The 17,139-nt window shown below is 37.3% G+C and overlaps 1 protein-coding gene across 1 annotated transcript in view; it reads left to right on the top strand.

Annotated features, from left to right (window-relative positions):
* Positions 1–17,139, top strand: part of LOC140241546 (uncharacterized) — a 79,282-nt gene that overhangs the window by 43,127 nt on the left and 19,016 nt on the right. The window contains exons 6-8 of the mRNA XM_072321281.1: positions 2,580–2,739; positions 5,837–5,895; positions 9,199–9,258. Coding sequence (XP_072177382.1) covers positions 2,580–2,739; positions 5,837–5,895; positions 9,199–9,258 — 279 coding nt within the window. The remainder of the gene's footprint in view (positions 1–2,579; positions 2,740–5,836; positions 5,896–9,198; positions 9,259–17,139) is intronic.

Here is a 17,139-nt window from a genome sequence, read left to right as displayed (position 1 = left end):
TCAATCTCCTGCATAATGCCTTTTTTTAAACTTTTTTTTTGCCTTCCACGAAGTTTGTTTCATTTATTCTTCCCCGAGAACGCAAGCACTGAAACTTTTTTTTTTTCCCAGCAATGCGATTATGAAAATAGTGTGGTATATGATCTGGAAGTACTGTATAGGCCGAGCATAGAATAGACAGGGCTCCACACTAACTTTTATCGGGCCACCAATATCATTGATTTTTTTTTTTTGGTGGTCGAAAGTAAAATCTGGTGACACGCAAAAAAAAAATCAAGAAAAACATTAGAAAAACTAAACCGGTCCTACTAAACATAGAAAAATTGATATTAAACACTATTGAAGTGATACAGATGCCCATGTTTATATAAAACAAATGAATAGAAAATTCAATCATCTTATTCTGTGTTTTAAGACTTGGCAAATAGGCATAGAGATTATTATAAAAGTTGATGCCTATATATTTAGGAGGTCAAAACTTACGTTTGAAATGAGAAAATGGGAGCATTTGCTGACATTTGTTAGCATCCGACATTTGTTTTAGCATTGTAAAAAGCCGAAAGTTACCGTTCTTCATTTTTAAATGTAAAAGCAAACAACCGACATTCATTTTAGAATCTTACGGAGCTGAATGCTGTCCTTATCCATTTCCAAACGTGAAAGCAAACATCCGCTATTTGTTTTAGCATCTAACTGAGCGGATTAATACCGTTAATCATTTCCAAATGTAAAAGCAACAATCTGTTATCTATTTTTGCATCGTACGGAGAGCAGAATATTACCGTTATTCATTTCAAACATCTGACATTTATTTTATTATCGTACGGAGCCGACTGTTACTGCTGACCACTTCCGAAAGTGAAATGAATCATCTGACAACTATTTTATCATTGTACGGAGCCAAATGTTACTGTTTTTCATTTTTGAACGTCAAGGCAGACATCAGACATTTATCTTACCATCAAACGTAGCTGAATGTTACTGATATTCATTTCGAAATGTAATAGCAAATATCCAATATTTTTTTAGCATCGTATGGGGCAGAATATTACTGCTATTCACTTCCAAACATGCCAAACGTAAAAGCAATCATTCGACATGTATTTTATCATCCTCCGGAGCTGAATGTTAATTGACATTTACTTTCGAACGTAAAAGCACACATCCGGCATTCATTTTATCATCGTACGGAGTTGAATATTATTGCTATTCATTTCAGAACATCAAAGCAAAAATTTGACATTTATTTTAGCATCTTCCGGAGCTAAATGTTATTGCAATTTACTTTCGAATGTAAAAGCAAACATCAAGCATTTATTTTATCATCGTAAGGAGTTGAATATTATTGTTACTCATTTCCGAACGTCAAAGCAAACATCAAACATTAATTTTACCATTGAACGCAGCTGAATGTTACTGTTATTAATTTCGATATTTAAAAGCAAACATCAGACAGTTATTTTAGCATCGTATGGAGCAGAATATTACTGCTGTTCACTTCCGAACGATCATCTGACATCTATTTTAGCATCTTCCGGAGCCGAATGTTATTGCTATTTCCTTTCGAAAGTAAAAGGAAACATCCGACATTTATTTAACCATCGTACGGAGTTGAATGTTATTGTTTTTCATTTCCGAACGTCAAAGCAAATATTCGACATTTATTTCAGCGTCTTCCACAGCCGAATGTTATCCTTATTCATTTCCGAACGCAAAATCAAATATCTGACATTAGTTTTAGCACCATACGAATATGAGTCTTATTGTTATTCATTTCCAAAAGTATGAGCAAACATCCGACATTTATTTTAGTATCATACCGAGTCGAATATTACCGTTATTCATTTCCACAATTAAAAGCAAACATCTGACATTTATTTTAGCATCTTACGGAGCCGATTGTTACCGCTGTTCATTTTCAAAAGTAAAGGCAAACATCCGACTTTTTTTCTTTTTTTTTTTGGTGGCGCGATCGGGCAACCAAAATCTTTATTTCTGAAATTTTGATTTCAATTCCAATTTTCATTCAATTCATTCATATAAAACTTGATTCAATACCAATTGACAAGCATGCAAACAATCAGCAGGCACTATAACAGATACCATGTTGAACATCGATAAACGTCGGATAAGTCGAAGAAAATTCGACGTACGCGTACCTCGAAATTCGACGTACGCGTACCTCGAAATTCGCGTACGTCGAACCATTTTCTTCAGTCCCGACGAATTCGAGGTATCCGAGGTTTACTGTACTGGAGTGTGATATGGAAATAAACGCAAGATGGTGGCAGACACCAAGTAGCATGTGGTCTCTCATTACAACCAATTTTGCATTCCAAATTTACTTGATATTTGAGTATAACTTTTCTGTATCAGCAGTGGGAATTTATGTAAGCATCTCTCTTTCCAGGGCCCCGTTTTATCAAAAGATAAAATCGATTTTAAAATTCCTTATCACACAGACTGCCATAGACTTACAGTTGAAATCAACTATATAATCAATTTTAACTCTTCATAAAACAGGGCCCAGGACATATTTGATTCCAATGTTATTTTCAAGTTAAATCTGTTTGCAACAGACATTAAATGATGAGATGCTGGCATGGAAACTTCATCAGGAAGAGAGTCGGAGGACAAGAAAGACCTCAGCTAGGAAAGGAGCTCCAGTGAAAACCAAAACTACTTCTAAGGCTGCCTCTAAGAGGGAAAACGGTGCTAACAAGGACAAGGCCAAAACAGGTTCATATGCTTTCTGAAATTTTGTTGAAAATTCATGAGGGCAATGAAAATGTAGACCAGATTGGATTATTCCCTCACAAGATTTCAAGTTTTGCTTACATTCAACAAACTCTTTAAGCCACACTCACAAGTTGGCAAATGTTCAATGACATTGAAACACAGTATTTTCTTAATCACTGAAATCACTGAAACTGCATTTCTGTGAAACAAAGTAAAAATCCTTAGCATGTTTAATCACATGTTGGCATAAATATAGGTCTTAACATTTTTTTTTTTTCACGATTTGAATTTAACTGCTCTACCTTTGTGAAAGATAACATGACAATCTATGAAAATGTATGTACCCTACCACTGGAGATAGTATGCATTTGTGCCACAAGGCAAGCAGAAGGAAAGTCAACGATTAGAATCAATTAACATATCAATGGTAAGGTGCATGACAATGAGCATTGTGATGCTTATTTCAGCTGACTTTAGTGTTGATAATATTATGAAGGCAAGAAAGTTATTTTGTTTTTGTAGGGGCAGACTGAGTGTGATGTAGACAAAATTGAAGATAAAAATCTATGTTGGTTATTTTGTTCAGTCAGTCCATAATTTGTGATTTGTAGACTTATTCACATCAGCAGAAGTCACATGTAATTGGACGTTGGGGGGCATTTAAGCTATCTTGTTTCAGTCATTTGATTCAAGCCCACAGTACAATCATAAAAGAGGGCATGTCTTGGAACTACATAGAATGATACTGCAAGGAAAATATGACACTAAACAATATTCACATGGATCATGAATTTATTTGTTTTATGTTTCAAAAGACTAACATTTGTCAACAATTCAAAAAGCAATATAAATAACCAAAAGTTACTTTTTTTCATGAAAACTTAATAAAGTCACCACACATTGATTCAAGATTATGGCCCTTGAGAATCATCTATTTTTCAGGCTTTGCAGTGATATTTAAATTGTCCCACTTTGTTTCATCAAACATATCATAGAAAAAGTGAGAAAGGCAGTCACCAATTGTACACTTTTGTGAGAAAAAAATCTCAATGCATTACAGATACAATCAACAGGGCAGGAGAGGACACATATGAACATTGAAGATCAATTCAAACCCTCATATTTACATGCTTAAAAAGCAACAGAAATTATATTTTTTCGAAATGTTTGAAGTCGTGAAAAATTTGGCATGAAATTGTTGAAACACATCAAGCTTTCATTTCATAGCAAATGTCAAACTCCCAATATTCAGGCAAATTTTGCCCTTCAGTGTCCCTGATTTATCCTGTAGAGAACAAGGCAACCGGTCACATGTGGACTTTAATGGAGTGTGTGAAGTTTTACAACCTCATGAATTTTCTGTATTGCAAGAAATTCTTAAGTGAAATCATATCTCCACACAGCTTGATATCAACTTAAAAAAAGTGACATTTTCAAGTGGAATACACACCTTCATGCAACCACTCATTGATTTTTGACACCTGCAGAATTACTCCAAACTTTCAAACAATAGCAGAAAGAGTGACTGACCTCTTCAAAATGTAGAAGTATCCACTATTAATAAAAGACAAGCAGTCATGAATGTTATATGTGCGGCCATACATGATTTGCTTGTTTGTACCTTAGTAGGACAAGGGAGTTGGTATCCACTATTAATAAAAGACAAGCAGTCATGAATGTTATATGTGCGGCCATACATGATTTGCTTGTTTGTACCTTAGTAGGACAAGGGAGTTGGTATCTGTGCAGAATTACTCCAAACTTTCAAACAATGGCAGAAAGAGTGACTGACCTCTTCAAAATGTAGAAGTATCCACTATTAATAAAAGACAAGCAGTCATGAATGTTATATGTGCGGCCATACATGATTTGCTTGTTTGTACCTTAGTAGGACAAGGGAGTTGGTATCTGTGCAAAGCTCGTGGGGAACAATGAATGATTTATTGCAGTTTCAGATTGTCCAAACCTGGTGCGAAGTTTGCTCAGCTGGATTCCAAGCATTGTATGTGCATCTCAATTTTGTATAATTGCACTTGGCTTTATACGTATAATCCCTCAATTGTGTTCAGCTTTGTACGCAGCACACATGCAACCAAAGAATCTTGCTCGATTGTAGTTGACCTTTACTGACAATAACAAAGTCGTGAGGACTGGCATTTTTCTTTCTTTATAAACGAACACATATACAATGTAAAACATAGAGAGGATAATGTTGCGGCTTGATTTTTATTTCATTGCAGAAGCGGATCTAGAGGGGGGGTTGGGGGGGTTGCAACCCCCCCCCCCCCCCCAAAAAAAAAAAAAAAAAGAAAAATCCGGGGACCATTTTTTTTTTATCTTATCTTTTTTTTTTAACTTGTAATTTTATTTTTTTCTATTTATGGCAATGACCTCTATACCCAAAATAGTGGTGTTTTAGATGCAAGAAAACGCCATTTTCACACACAAATTTTCAAAAATTCTCCCTACTGTGGGAGGGGGGACCACACCCTCCCCCCCCCCCCCCCTCGCTCGCTACGCTCCCTCGCATACCGCCCCGAACCCCCTCCTTTATAAAAAGCTAGATCCACCCCTGCATTGTTACCAGAATTTTGTTATAACCATGTTCGTTATAACGGGAGTGCACTGTATTGCAGTGAACATGCAGTCAACCAAGAACCATAATATCTGACAACTGACTTCTTTTGATAGAGCCTCTGGCAATTTCCAATGAAGTCATTATAACTCCTCTGTCATTTTTTCCAATTTTATTCAGCTTTGTTCACAGCACACCCGTGTTTTACATTTTAGGCAGTCTGTTAGATACCTGTTCGCAGAGATTCAATTGACCTGCATGTTTACGTAATTAAATTTTCGCGAATTGGAGCCGACAGCCTTTTGGGAATCGCCACTGGCATTCAATGCACACAGTGTAGACAAGAACTTTCGCGTGCATTTTAATTTCGCGAATCTTGGCGCTCGCAAAATTCACGAAATTAAAGTGCACGCGAACATTCCTCTTTTTACAGTAGTTTCAGATGAGCATGCAGACTCCACAATTAAGACATCTTTACCTACAGTGACAATAATTAGTTTTACTAATCTTTCTATTTTGCAGGGTATATTGCTGATATGATCCTTTCCCCAGAGCTTGCCAGTATTTTGGGAACAGATAGGGTAAGTAAGCACAATTGTAATTGTGGGAAGTTGTCAACCAGAATCTGCACATGATTTTATGTATACACATTACAAATCTGTACTTAAAATTTTGGCAGAAAATGAGCCAAACTTTCAATCATTATCAGACATGATGATTCTCAGTCTCGCATTAGAAAGGTTTTGCGCAATCTAAAAAAAGGGTGTCCCATAGAAATAATGCATGGCCCAGCATGCACTTGTGTGATTGCAGTACCATGCAAGGTATATTTGCATTGGTGCAGCTTCTGTACCTACCACCTAAAGATAACAAGCATTCACTGTATTTACACCAAGCACAACAGGGTCAAGTGTTTTGCTACTGATAGACAAGTTGCCTTTCATTGATGTAAATAAACACTGATTAGTCTGTGTTTTAACAGTTGTCATGTTAAAAGTCGTGGGCATACAAACTCAGGTTGTACTAGAACAAATGACCTGATTGCTAGACAGGCATCACATCCACCAGACTGCTGAGCTTCCACCTGATGACCACTGATGGCTCTCTGTTCCCTTATTGCAAGCAGTACTGTGTATTTATTGAAATTGAATATTGAATAAAAGTCAAGTTCTACATTTGTTTTAGAGACTATTGACACATGAAAATCAAAATAAACAAAAGTTAATTTTTTTTTTCAAAATTGGTTTCCTCCTGCTCTGTACACTGGAGCGAGCTTGAGTGTGAAATATGACATTTCATTGAGAACCTCCTGCACTCCTGTGCTGTCTGCACTAAAAAGTTACATGTCGTGTGATGCATTTTGACCAATCATGATGCTTGAAATAATAGAGCTATCTTATAGATATGACTGTTCCACATACATGTGCTTGTCTTTGCTTCCTGTGGCCTTGGAGGGGGTTATAAACTTCCAAAAGTCTATGACCCACGATGGAGATGAAGATGGGTCAGTCCTCTGACAAAGGCTGAAGTGTTGACAGCAGAAATTCTGGAGGTATTTAGTGTATTGAAATCAAAAGTTTAGCACCAGTGTCATGGATTGTAGCTTTTTCTGTCCCATGGTGTTTATGTAATATATGCAGTTCTTAAATATCATTTACAGTCCGACCTCTCCTATCCGGCTCCCTTTATCCGGATGCCATCTCGGCTTGTTTTGTTTTGTTTTGTTTTTTTGTGTGTTTTCTTTCAAGCGAATAATTACAGGCAAAAGGGGGATGTCAAACTCAAACAAAATTCCTACACAAACTCACATAGATTACACATCATTTCCAACATAACATACATTCACATCTAATTTTCATCTAAATAACATGCATTGAGACAGTCACTACCCCAAAATCACTGCAAGAACATGGACAGAAAACTTTTCATTAAATCAGGGCACGACACTGTACATAGTGTTTCAGTGTATGCTACCTGCATTAGGCTACATGTAGCAACCACTTGGTAGGCAGCTGCGTGTATTAAAGGAGACCTCCAGATGATTTTCACATTTTTACGTTTGAACAACTATAAATTAGTTATACTGAGGACAGAGTTTCAGAATTTGTGATAATTGGGATGAAGAATAAGAATATTTTCAAAATTTAGAACAAATAGCCATGAACAAGGATGATGACATGGCAGAGTCGCCATAAGAATGCACGAGTTGGGGCTCAAGGAAGCAGAACAGAAGAAGAAGGCATGCATAGATGATACACAGGTGAACTTGCAAGCAAGCGGTATTTTAATGGAATTACACTGCTACATTTCTGAAATATGTGAACCTCCTATGTCATCATCCTTGTTCATTGTAATTTTAATTGAGGTTTTTCAAAGTATTGTTTCTCTGCTCAACAACCACAATAAATTCCACAAATCTATACATGGAGTTGTTGATTTATGTACTACACAGGCGCGGTGGAGCACCCCAATTATCTCGCAGAAATCCATCGGCAGTCGAGCCTCATTTGCATAAAGTAAACAACATGTACTCGCGTAGTTGAGAAAAAGTAAACAACTTCTCAAGCTAATAACAATTTAAGGAAACCTATTTTCGGATTAAAATTGAGTTAGTTTGAATTTGAAAACATGTCCGAATATGCACATATAACATATTAAAGGATTTAACAATGATAAAATGTGAAATTTTAGCGAAAACCATGCGAGCAAAATTACCAAAAATATGCCTCGAAAATCATCCTAAAATTCACGAAGTGTGATTGCGGAACCAAAGCGCCATTCGAACAAAGTACACCGAAATTTATTTATCTGCTTGCATTTTAAATGTCATACCGTAATATTCCCGGCCATGGTTGTGTCGGAAAAAAACAGAAGGTGATGTAAAAAATGACACGACCGCAAAGCGTACAGGTCGGTCCCATGTATATATAATCGCGTGACTGTAGCGTTGCATGTCACAGCACACACAACGCTTTGCTGCATGCAGCGTGCGCGGCAGCAGCTCAGCAGTCACCGCCGTGCGACACTCGGCAAAATTGACTGCGTCACATGCAAACCAACAATGAGCACGAAATCCTGAATCTCACGTACCACGCATGCCCAATATTACGGGAAACGAAATGACGTCATTTTCAATTGTTCCACTGACTACAATTTTCTATTCCAAACCCTGTAGAAACAAGTTGATTTCTCAAAAAGTACAGGTGGAACCAAGCGAAAACTTTCACCATATATGGATTGAGGCCTGATAAACTTATATTGCCAATTTCGGACACATTGGAGCCCGGCCATAGTCCAGTCGGAAAAAATAGAGAGCATGTTTTGCGAGAGGTGATTTTCAAAACGCTTTAATATCTCAAGTTCTAGTGCAGAAAATTTCATAATTTTTTTGATCAAAAGGAAGGTTTTTAAAAACTTAGATAGTGTGGTAAGTTTGAGTTTACTAGCGGCACGCATAGCGGCACAAGGAGAAGGTAAAGATTTGACTTTTTCATGCACACAGTTTCGGGCAGCCGTGGATGCCCGTTGGAAATTCAAATAGAACGGGGCGATAATGAGATGCAAATTGGGGTGCTCCACCGCAACTGTACATGATGTGAAATTATGAAAATCGTCTGGAATGTCCCTTTAAACATTTGAGTCTCCTATATCCGGCCAAATCCCTTATCCGGATGAGCGGATAAGAGAGATGGGACTGTAAAGAGGGCTTGACCTTCAGTGGAAGAGACGCAGCAGTGGTAGCAGAAGTCCCCTTTCAGTTCCAACCAAGGACATGCTGTGTCTTGAAGACATTTTCTCTACATGGAGCCCTCATAAACAATAAGTTCTTTCTTATTTAATACTAATCTGATTTCAACTGTTTTCTGTCCCTCAATCTGTCCTAGATGTCTCGACACGAGGTTGTGAAGAGGATGTGGGGAATTATCAAGGAAAGAAATCTCATGGTGAGTATGTCATCCCATGTCGGAAAGAGGTGTAGCATAGCCCGTGTGAGAGCCTTTTTCTTGTCCCTATGTGAATATGTGTATAATGTGTACTTCCAGGGAATACTGAGTAATGCATCAGAAGTACCACAGCACTCTCTCAGCCTTTCTCACTCTCCATGTCTGTATATTACAACTTACAAGGTGCATTAAAACCAGGCATATCATTCTATCATTCAACCACACAACCCATTGAGCAGGGTCCAGTGCCCAAGACTAGCAGTGGCAAGAAAGAGGCTGGTGTGTAAACGACAAGCCGAATTATGGTTCAGTGCAGCACAGCTGTATTCTCGTTTCTGCAGATACAGCCGTCTCTTTTCTTTCTGCAGAGCTCTGTTACCATGGACTTTATAAGAACTAATGCCCTCCCCCCATTATCTCTTGTAGATAGAGTGCTCTGGACCTCACTTACCCCCCCCCCCCCCATCCCATCTGGTTTCTTCAGAGAGAGTGTGCTCTTGACCGCACTTGCCCCCCATCCCAACTGAAAAATTATGCAGTGAGCTCACCATACATTGTATTTACACCTTTTTTAGCCAGTCACGTGAATAGTTTCGCCTTCTTAACCTGTCATTTCATAGAATACATTGGAATGTTATATAACCCTGCTTCAATGCTTTAAACATTCCTTGACTTTTTCCCTAAACTTTCTGGCCTTTACCCCTACTCACCTATGTTATCTCCTGTAATTTTACAGATTGTGTCATGAAAGTATAGGTTATACCTAAATATTGTGTACAATTTCTCCATGCGGAAGGCACAGGGGGTGGAATCTGTGGGATTTTTGCACTGTGTCCAAAAGTTTAACTTGTGAACTGCCCATATTAGAGGCACTCAGCCGCATTTTCACCACACTGGTATTACTATACTGGAGGATTGCAAAGTATTATGTAACTTCATTTCACACTTGCACAAGAGGTAATCTGCCCATTACTGTTGGGCAGTGGCGTATCTAGGGAAAATAGCGCACGGGGCAATCGCGAAAATTGCGCCCCTAATTTCTGAAAAAGCGTTCAACCCCAACCCCACATGATATGCTTTTTCAAGGGTGATTTAAATGTAATAAAATAAGCGAGCCGAAAATTTTTGTATTTCAGCTTACAAAACATGGAATTCTTGTCATTTTTATGCCTCCGCCACGAAGTGGTGCCGGAGGCATTATGTTTTCGGGTTGTCCGTCCGTCCGTCCGTCCTTCCGTCCGTCCGTAATGAATTTTGTGGACAAGGTAACTATCAAAACCTGTTGAGGTATCCTAATGAAACTTGGCATGTATGTGTATTAGGGGGTGAAGTTGTGCCTATCAACTTTTGGGTGCACATGCTCAAGGTCAAAGGTCAAAAGGTCAAGGTCAAATACATAAAATTTCACTATTTCCACCATATCTATTGAATGCCTGAAGATATTTTCTTGAAACTTAGTGTATACATGTATTACCCAATTAAGATTCTCTGGTGAAAGTTTGGGTCATGAGGTCAAAGGTCAAAAGGTCAGGGTCAAATACATAAAATTTCACTATTTCCACCATATCTATTGAATGCCTGAAGATATTTTCTTGAAACTTAGTGTATACATGTATTACCCAATGAAGATTCTCTGGTGAAAGTTTGGGTCATGAGGTCAAAGGTCAAAAGGTCAAGTAAAAATATTAAAACTTCACTTTTTTTCTCCATACCTTGGAAAATTGTTCAAGGTATCTTCATGGAACATAGTATATACATATACTGACTGGAAGTGATTATCTAGAGAATGTAGGGTTCATGGGGTCAAAGGTCAGGGGTCAAAGGTCAAGTGCAACACTTCAAAATTTTACTATTTCCCTCCTATCATGCAATGCCACCAGGGTTATTTTTTTTTTTATACTTGGTGTATGCATACATGTGTAACCTAATAGAAATTCTCTGGAAAGTTTTTTTTTTTTCTTCTTTTTTTTGCCTCAAAGGTCAAAAGGTCAAAGATCATATCTCGGAAGTGGCTCAAGTTATCTTGAAACTTAGTACATATTATGCATGTTCTACCTGAAAGTGATTATCTTATGAATTTTAGGGTCAAGGGCCAGATGAAAATGGTAACAATTTACTATTCAATTCAGAAATTGCACTTTTTCTCCACACCTGTACCTTGAAAATTACTCAATGCCTAAATGTATGAATGGGTCGAAGTCGAGTTAAAGTCCTTAAATCCCTAGATACATGCTCTCCTATTCATCCAATTAAACCTAGGTCAAGGAAGGTGAACATTCAACACATTTGTGACAAACTTGTCATTTCAATATTTTGCCAATTTTGTGAAAATGTAATCACACATTGTCCACATGTACTATCTAGACCTATTGGGAAAATCATGCATTATGGCGGAGGCATACCAGTCGCCAAAGCGACATTTCTAGTTTACTTATTAAATCTTACAATTCCATTCAAGATATAGTGACGGCCTTATAGATAACGATTTATGCCAACAAACTGAGGACTTTAAAAAATACTCTAAATTAGTATGCGCGAGTGAGCCGAAATTTGTATATTTCCGCGTCATCATCACATTTTGTTCTTATCTTTTTTTTTGGATAAATTTTGGCGAGCAAGCCGAAAATTTTTGTATTTCAGCTTACAAAACATGGAATTCTTGTGTGAACACAATAAACATTGTCATTTTGTCCGCGTCATCATCATGTTTTGTTTTTATCTTGTTTGATTTGGTTTTCTGCCCCCAACCCCCCCCCCCCCCCGGTCCGTCCGTCCATCCGTCCGTCCGTCCATCCTTCCATCCGTCCGTAATGAATTTTGTGGACAGGGTAACTATCAAAACCTTTGGAGGTATCCTAATGAAACTTGGCATGTATGTGTATTAGGGGGTGAAGTTGTGTCTATCAACTTTTGGGTGCACATGCTCAAGGTCAAAGGTCAAAAGGTCAAGGTCAAATACATAAAATTTCACTATTTCCATCATATCTATGCAATGCCTGAAGATATTTTCTTGAAACTTAGTGTATACATGTATTACCTGATTAAGATTCTCTGGTGAAAGTTTGGGTCATGAGGTCAAAGGTCAAAAGGTCAAGAAAAATATTAAAACTTCACTTTTTTCTCTGTACCTTGGAAATTGTTCAAGGTATCTTCATGGAACATGTATACATGTACTGACTGGCAGTGATTATCTAGAGAATTTAGGGTTCATGGGGTCAGGAGTCAAAGGTCAAGGGCAACACTTCAAAATTTTACTTTTTCCCTCATGTTTATGCAATGCCAGCAGGATTATTTTTTACACTTGGTGTATGCATGTATAACCTAATAGAGATTCTCTGGAAAGTTTTTGCCTCAAAGGTCAAAAGGTCAAAGATCAAGTGAAAGTGCTGAACTAAGTTTTTCCTCCATATCTTGGAAGTGGCTCAAGTTATCTTGAAACGTACTATGTATTTATGCATGTTCTGCCTGACAGTGATTATCTCATGAATTTTAGGGTCAAAGGCCAGATGAAAAATGGTAAAGATTTACTATTTAATACAGAAATTGCATTTTGTTCTCCATACCTTGAAAATTACTCAATGCATAAACGTATGAATGGGTCAAAGTCAAGTTAAAAAGTTCTTAAATCCCAAATACATACTCTCCTATTCATCCAATTAAACCTAGGTCAAGGAAGGTGAACATTCAACACATTTGTGACAAACTTGTCATTTTAATATTTTGCCAATTTTGTGAAAATGTAATCACACATTGTCCACATGTACTATCTAGGCCTATTAGGAGAATCATGCATTATAGCGGAGGCATACCAGTCGCCATAGCGACATTTCTAGTTTCTTCTTCTTCGTTGTTGTTGTTGTTGTTTTTTCCGTTTTTGGCGCCCCCAAGGAGTGGCGCCCGGGGCACGTGCCCCCCTTGCCCCCCCCCCCCCACCCCGATACGCCACTGCTGTTAGGATATAATTTCCCCCTCTAACCAGCACATGCTATTGAAATTCAGGAAATTTGTAGCTATTGCAGTTGGTGTTAACCCTAAAAGGGCCGGGGGGCGGAATCCGCCCCCCCTCGATGTTTCGCACTATAATTCCGTAACGCGAGAAGGCCTCGTCGCGAGGCTTCTTGACTTTGTTTGTTCAAGTCTCGCGCAACTTTTGAGACCAAATTTGCAACGTCTGCGCATACTTTTGCGAAGCCACGCCCATTTTTGTAGCGGAATGTCGCCCCAAAACGGGCACAATTTTGTGATTTTGTGTACATTTCCTATGGAAAACAGTGCTCTGTCATGAAAGTCATAAAAACCTGATAATTTTTACAATTAATCACTTTCATTTATCAATTTTGTGCTAATTATGGTAGAAAAGTGGTCAGTGACAATTTCCAATGAAAAAACAAAGAAAAAACAAAAATTGAAAAACACGGAAATACATAAGAAATTCTGAAAACAATAAAATACATAAGAATTGAAATGAGTTTTGGAACTTTTTGTGATGTACAATTGTTGAATATGCTAAAACAGATATACAGATCAAAAATTAGACTATCAATGCTTTTAATTAAGCTAAAATATGATCTTGAGCTTAATTTGCATAATTAATTAATTAAAATTAGAAATTGATTGTTTCAAAAAATCTTATGACTCAATCTTGTAGATTATGACGTGGGTCTCACGCATGCAAAATTTCATCGCGATCGCACCGGATGTGCCCATCGCTGATCTCGGGGGGCGGAATCCATCCCCCCCCGGTCTGAGCATAGCCAAAAAAGCCCGGCCCGTTAGCAGTCGCTGTATTTAATCTTGTTTGTTCACTGTTGCTTCATACAGCAATATTTCTTTATTTGTTTCATGAGTTCATAGATTTCACAAAAGTTACCTGTTTCTTTTTAAAATCGCCAGAGCAAAAGACTCAAGTGAGCTATTGCAATCACTCATCATGCGGCATCTGTTGTGCGGCGTACGTTGTGTGTAAACTTTTTATATTTTCATTTTCTTCTTCAAACCCCCATGATGAATTTTCACCAAACTTGGCAGGTAGCATCCCTAGGGGGATAGGATCTGGTTTTGTTTTGTTTTTTTTTTTTTTTGTTTTTTTTTTTTCAAAATGGGCACTATGCCCCCATGAAGGGCCCCTAGGGGCTCCAAACCTTCCAAAAGTAAGGAATTTTTCAAAATCTTCTTCTCTAGGACGAGAAGTGATAGAGCTAAGTTAATACAATGAATAAGTACGTTGATGACTGTAGTGTCAAGTTTGTTCATGGCAGATCCAGGAGTGCCCCCTTTATGGCCCTTTTTTTGGGGTGGGGTTCAAATTGGGGCCTAAATATTGTTCACTTTATATCCTTCACTTTAATCACAAAATATCATATGTCATCATACTGAACTTTATTTTAACTTTATTCTGTTTCATTAAAAAAACGTATCATTTGTGCAGTGACAAACTGAGGACAGGAAACGAGTACATGAACATGCATACATAACATATAATAACTATAAATGAACATGGAAACTACTAAAGACCGGGGTCTTGTCAGGGTAGTTCCCAACAGAAAGAAATAATAGGAAACAATTTTTCTTTACAATCAAGACATAGTACACGTGAAAATATAAAAAAAACACAACAACAACAGACAAACATACACAAAAAAATACATTTTCATTATAAAATTAAATGATAGTGTTTAGTCATATAAACCCCTAGAAAACAAAAACCACAAAATTATTTATAATCATAGTGATTTCATAATGACAACTCTAACTTTCTAACAAATGTCTTTTCAAAAATATTTGTAGTTGGAGAATTTGTAACTGTATCTGGTGAAGAATTCCATAATGAGGATCCAGTGTGTCTGAGTGTGTGCATCACATACATCTTAACTACCTTAAATAAATGATATTTATTACTATTTCGAGTGTTATAACTATGAATTTGATCATTAGATTGAAACATAGTACATTTTCCCAGACATTTGATAAATATGAGTGCTTATGAACCAGAATATTTCTTGGAGATTTTGAATTATGTAAGAAAAATTCTTATTTGTGCAATTTTAGACAATTGCAGTTCACAGAATCTGTGCCTGTGCGTGTGAAAACAAACAAACAAGCAAAGTAATGATACACTATTATACATATTATGTAAAGTTTTGAGTTTGACAGTATCACTCAGATATGAAATTACTTGGCAGTAGTTTACTATTTACTCATCTTTGCCCTTTGCTGCTTTCTACTTAAACATTATCCTAGGGTAAATGATCAAAGCAAGTAACTGCGAACAGTCAGTTTTAGGAGGAATATGGTGCTTCTAGACACCGAGTTTGTGTTACATCACATTGTGGTACAAAGTGATATGACACAAGCATATGATATATAGTATTACCATTTATGAAAACAAACAAGCAAAGTAATGATACACTATTATACATATTATGTAAAGTTTTGAGTTTGACAGTATCACTCAGATATGAAATTACTTGTCAGTAGTTTACTATTTACTCATCTTTGCCCTTTGCTGCTTTCTATTTAAACATTATCCTAGGGTAAATGATCAAAGCAAGTAACTGCGAACAGTCAGTTTTAGGAGGAATATGGTGCTTCTAGACACTGAGTTTGTGTTACATCACGTTGTGGTACAAAGTGATATGACACAAGCATATGATATATAGTATTACCATTTATACACACATAATTGGTTGTGTTGGTTTATTGTTGCGATATGCACCCCTCTGCGCCTGAGAATAATAACACCAGAATGATGACACATGATGAAATTAATTTTTTTTTTGGTATTAATACTGTATACACTGTTTTTGCTGGGTTTTTATTTTGTAGCAAAAAAAAAAAAAAAAGGAGGGACTAAGCTTTCGATCCTAGCAGAATCTTCGTTAGAGGCAAAATGACAAAACAAGGAGGGAGAGCAATCACATAAAGGACTACATACAACAAGCACAGTCAGGGGAAGGCTTCCTAGCCTTCCCCTGACTGTGCTTGTTGTGTGTAGTCCTTTATGTTCCTTTACACAGAACAAAGAAAACAAAAGGTTTGGGTTAGAAGTCAAGAGGTAAGGGAGGGGTTAAATCAAGATGGTGAACAGACAAAAGGCAGAGAAAGGCCAGTGATGATCCTGAGGATCATGGGGTGCAACCTATGAAGGATAAAGATGAATAGGGAGGCAACATCAAACAAGATAAGGAACAATAGAAGGATAAAGAATAGGAAAAGAGTGAAATAGCAATAGTCTTTTGTTAGTCACATTCATATCACAGAAACATGCAAGTTATGCTGAGTCGAGGAGAAGGTGCATTCCAATGTCTTTTGTTAAACATTTCAGTACTTCAGCAATGATTGACAGATGAGGTCATCTGAGGAATATTGGTTTTGAAGGATTTTTGTGGGCATTCCCAAGTAATCTGAAAAAAAATAGAAGAAAAAAATCGTTAAAAATATATGGAATGTTTCTAGATATTCGTATCACCGCAAAAATGATGTTGAGGGTATCATAAATCAGCACAAATCAACATGCCTTTGGATTTCAGGACCCCTTTAAGATGATCGTAAGAACACCTCAAGCACTGTAAAGTTGTTTACAGAGAGCTCTTATACAGTGTTCGAAAGAAAGCCTATATGAACAAAGATTTGTACAATGCACATACAAACAAGTCATAGCATTCATAAAATGTTTGTAAGCTGCTCATGAGGAATACGTACACAATTTGTGCAATTGTTGAGTTTTAGGGAGTATCAAGCCAAATGCGCAAAGTTAAGCTTAGCGAACAGGTTCTCGTTCTGTCCGTAGAGTAGCCTCCTCTGTATCCATGGTCACACCCACTAGCATCTCCTGTCTCTTCTGAACTAAAGCAGCTGCTACAACGGCTCGATCTTCTTCCT

This window comes from Diadema setosum, chromosome 18, assembly GCF_964275005.1.
Source record: "Diadema setosum chromosome 18, eeDiaSeto1, whole genome shotgun sequence".
In the NCBI taxonomy this organism is placed as follows: domain Eukaryota; kingdom Metazoa; phylum Echinodermata; class Echinoidea; order Diadematoida; family Diadematidae; genus Diadema; species Diadema setosum.
This window is presented reverse-complemented; position numbering and strand designations above follow the sequence as displayed.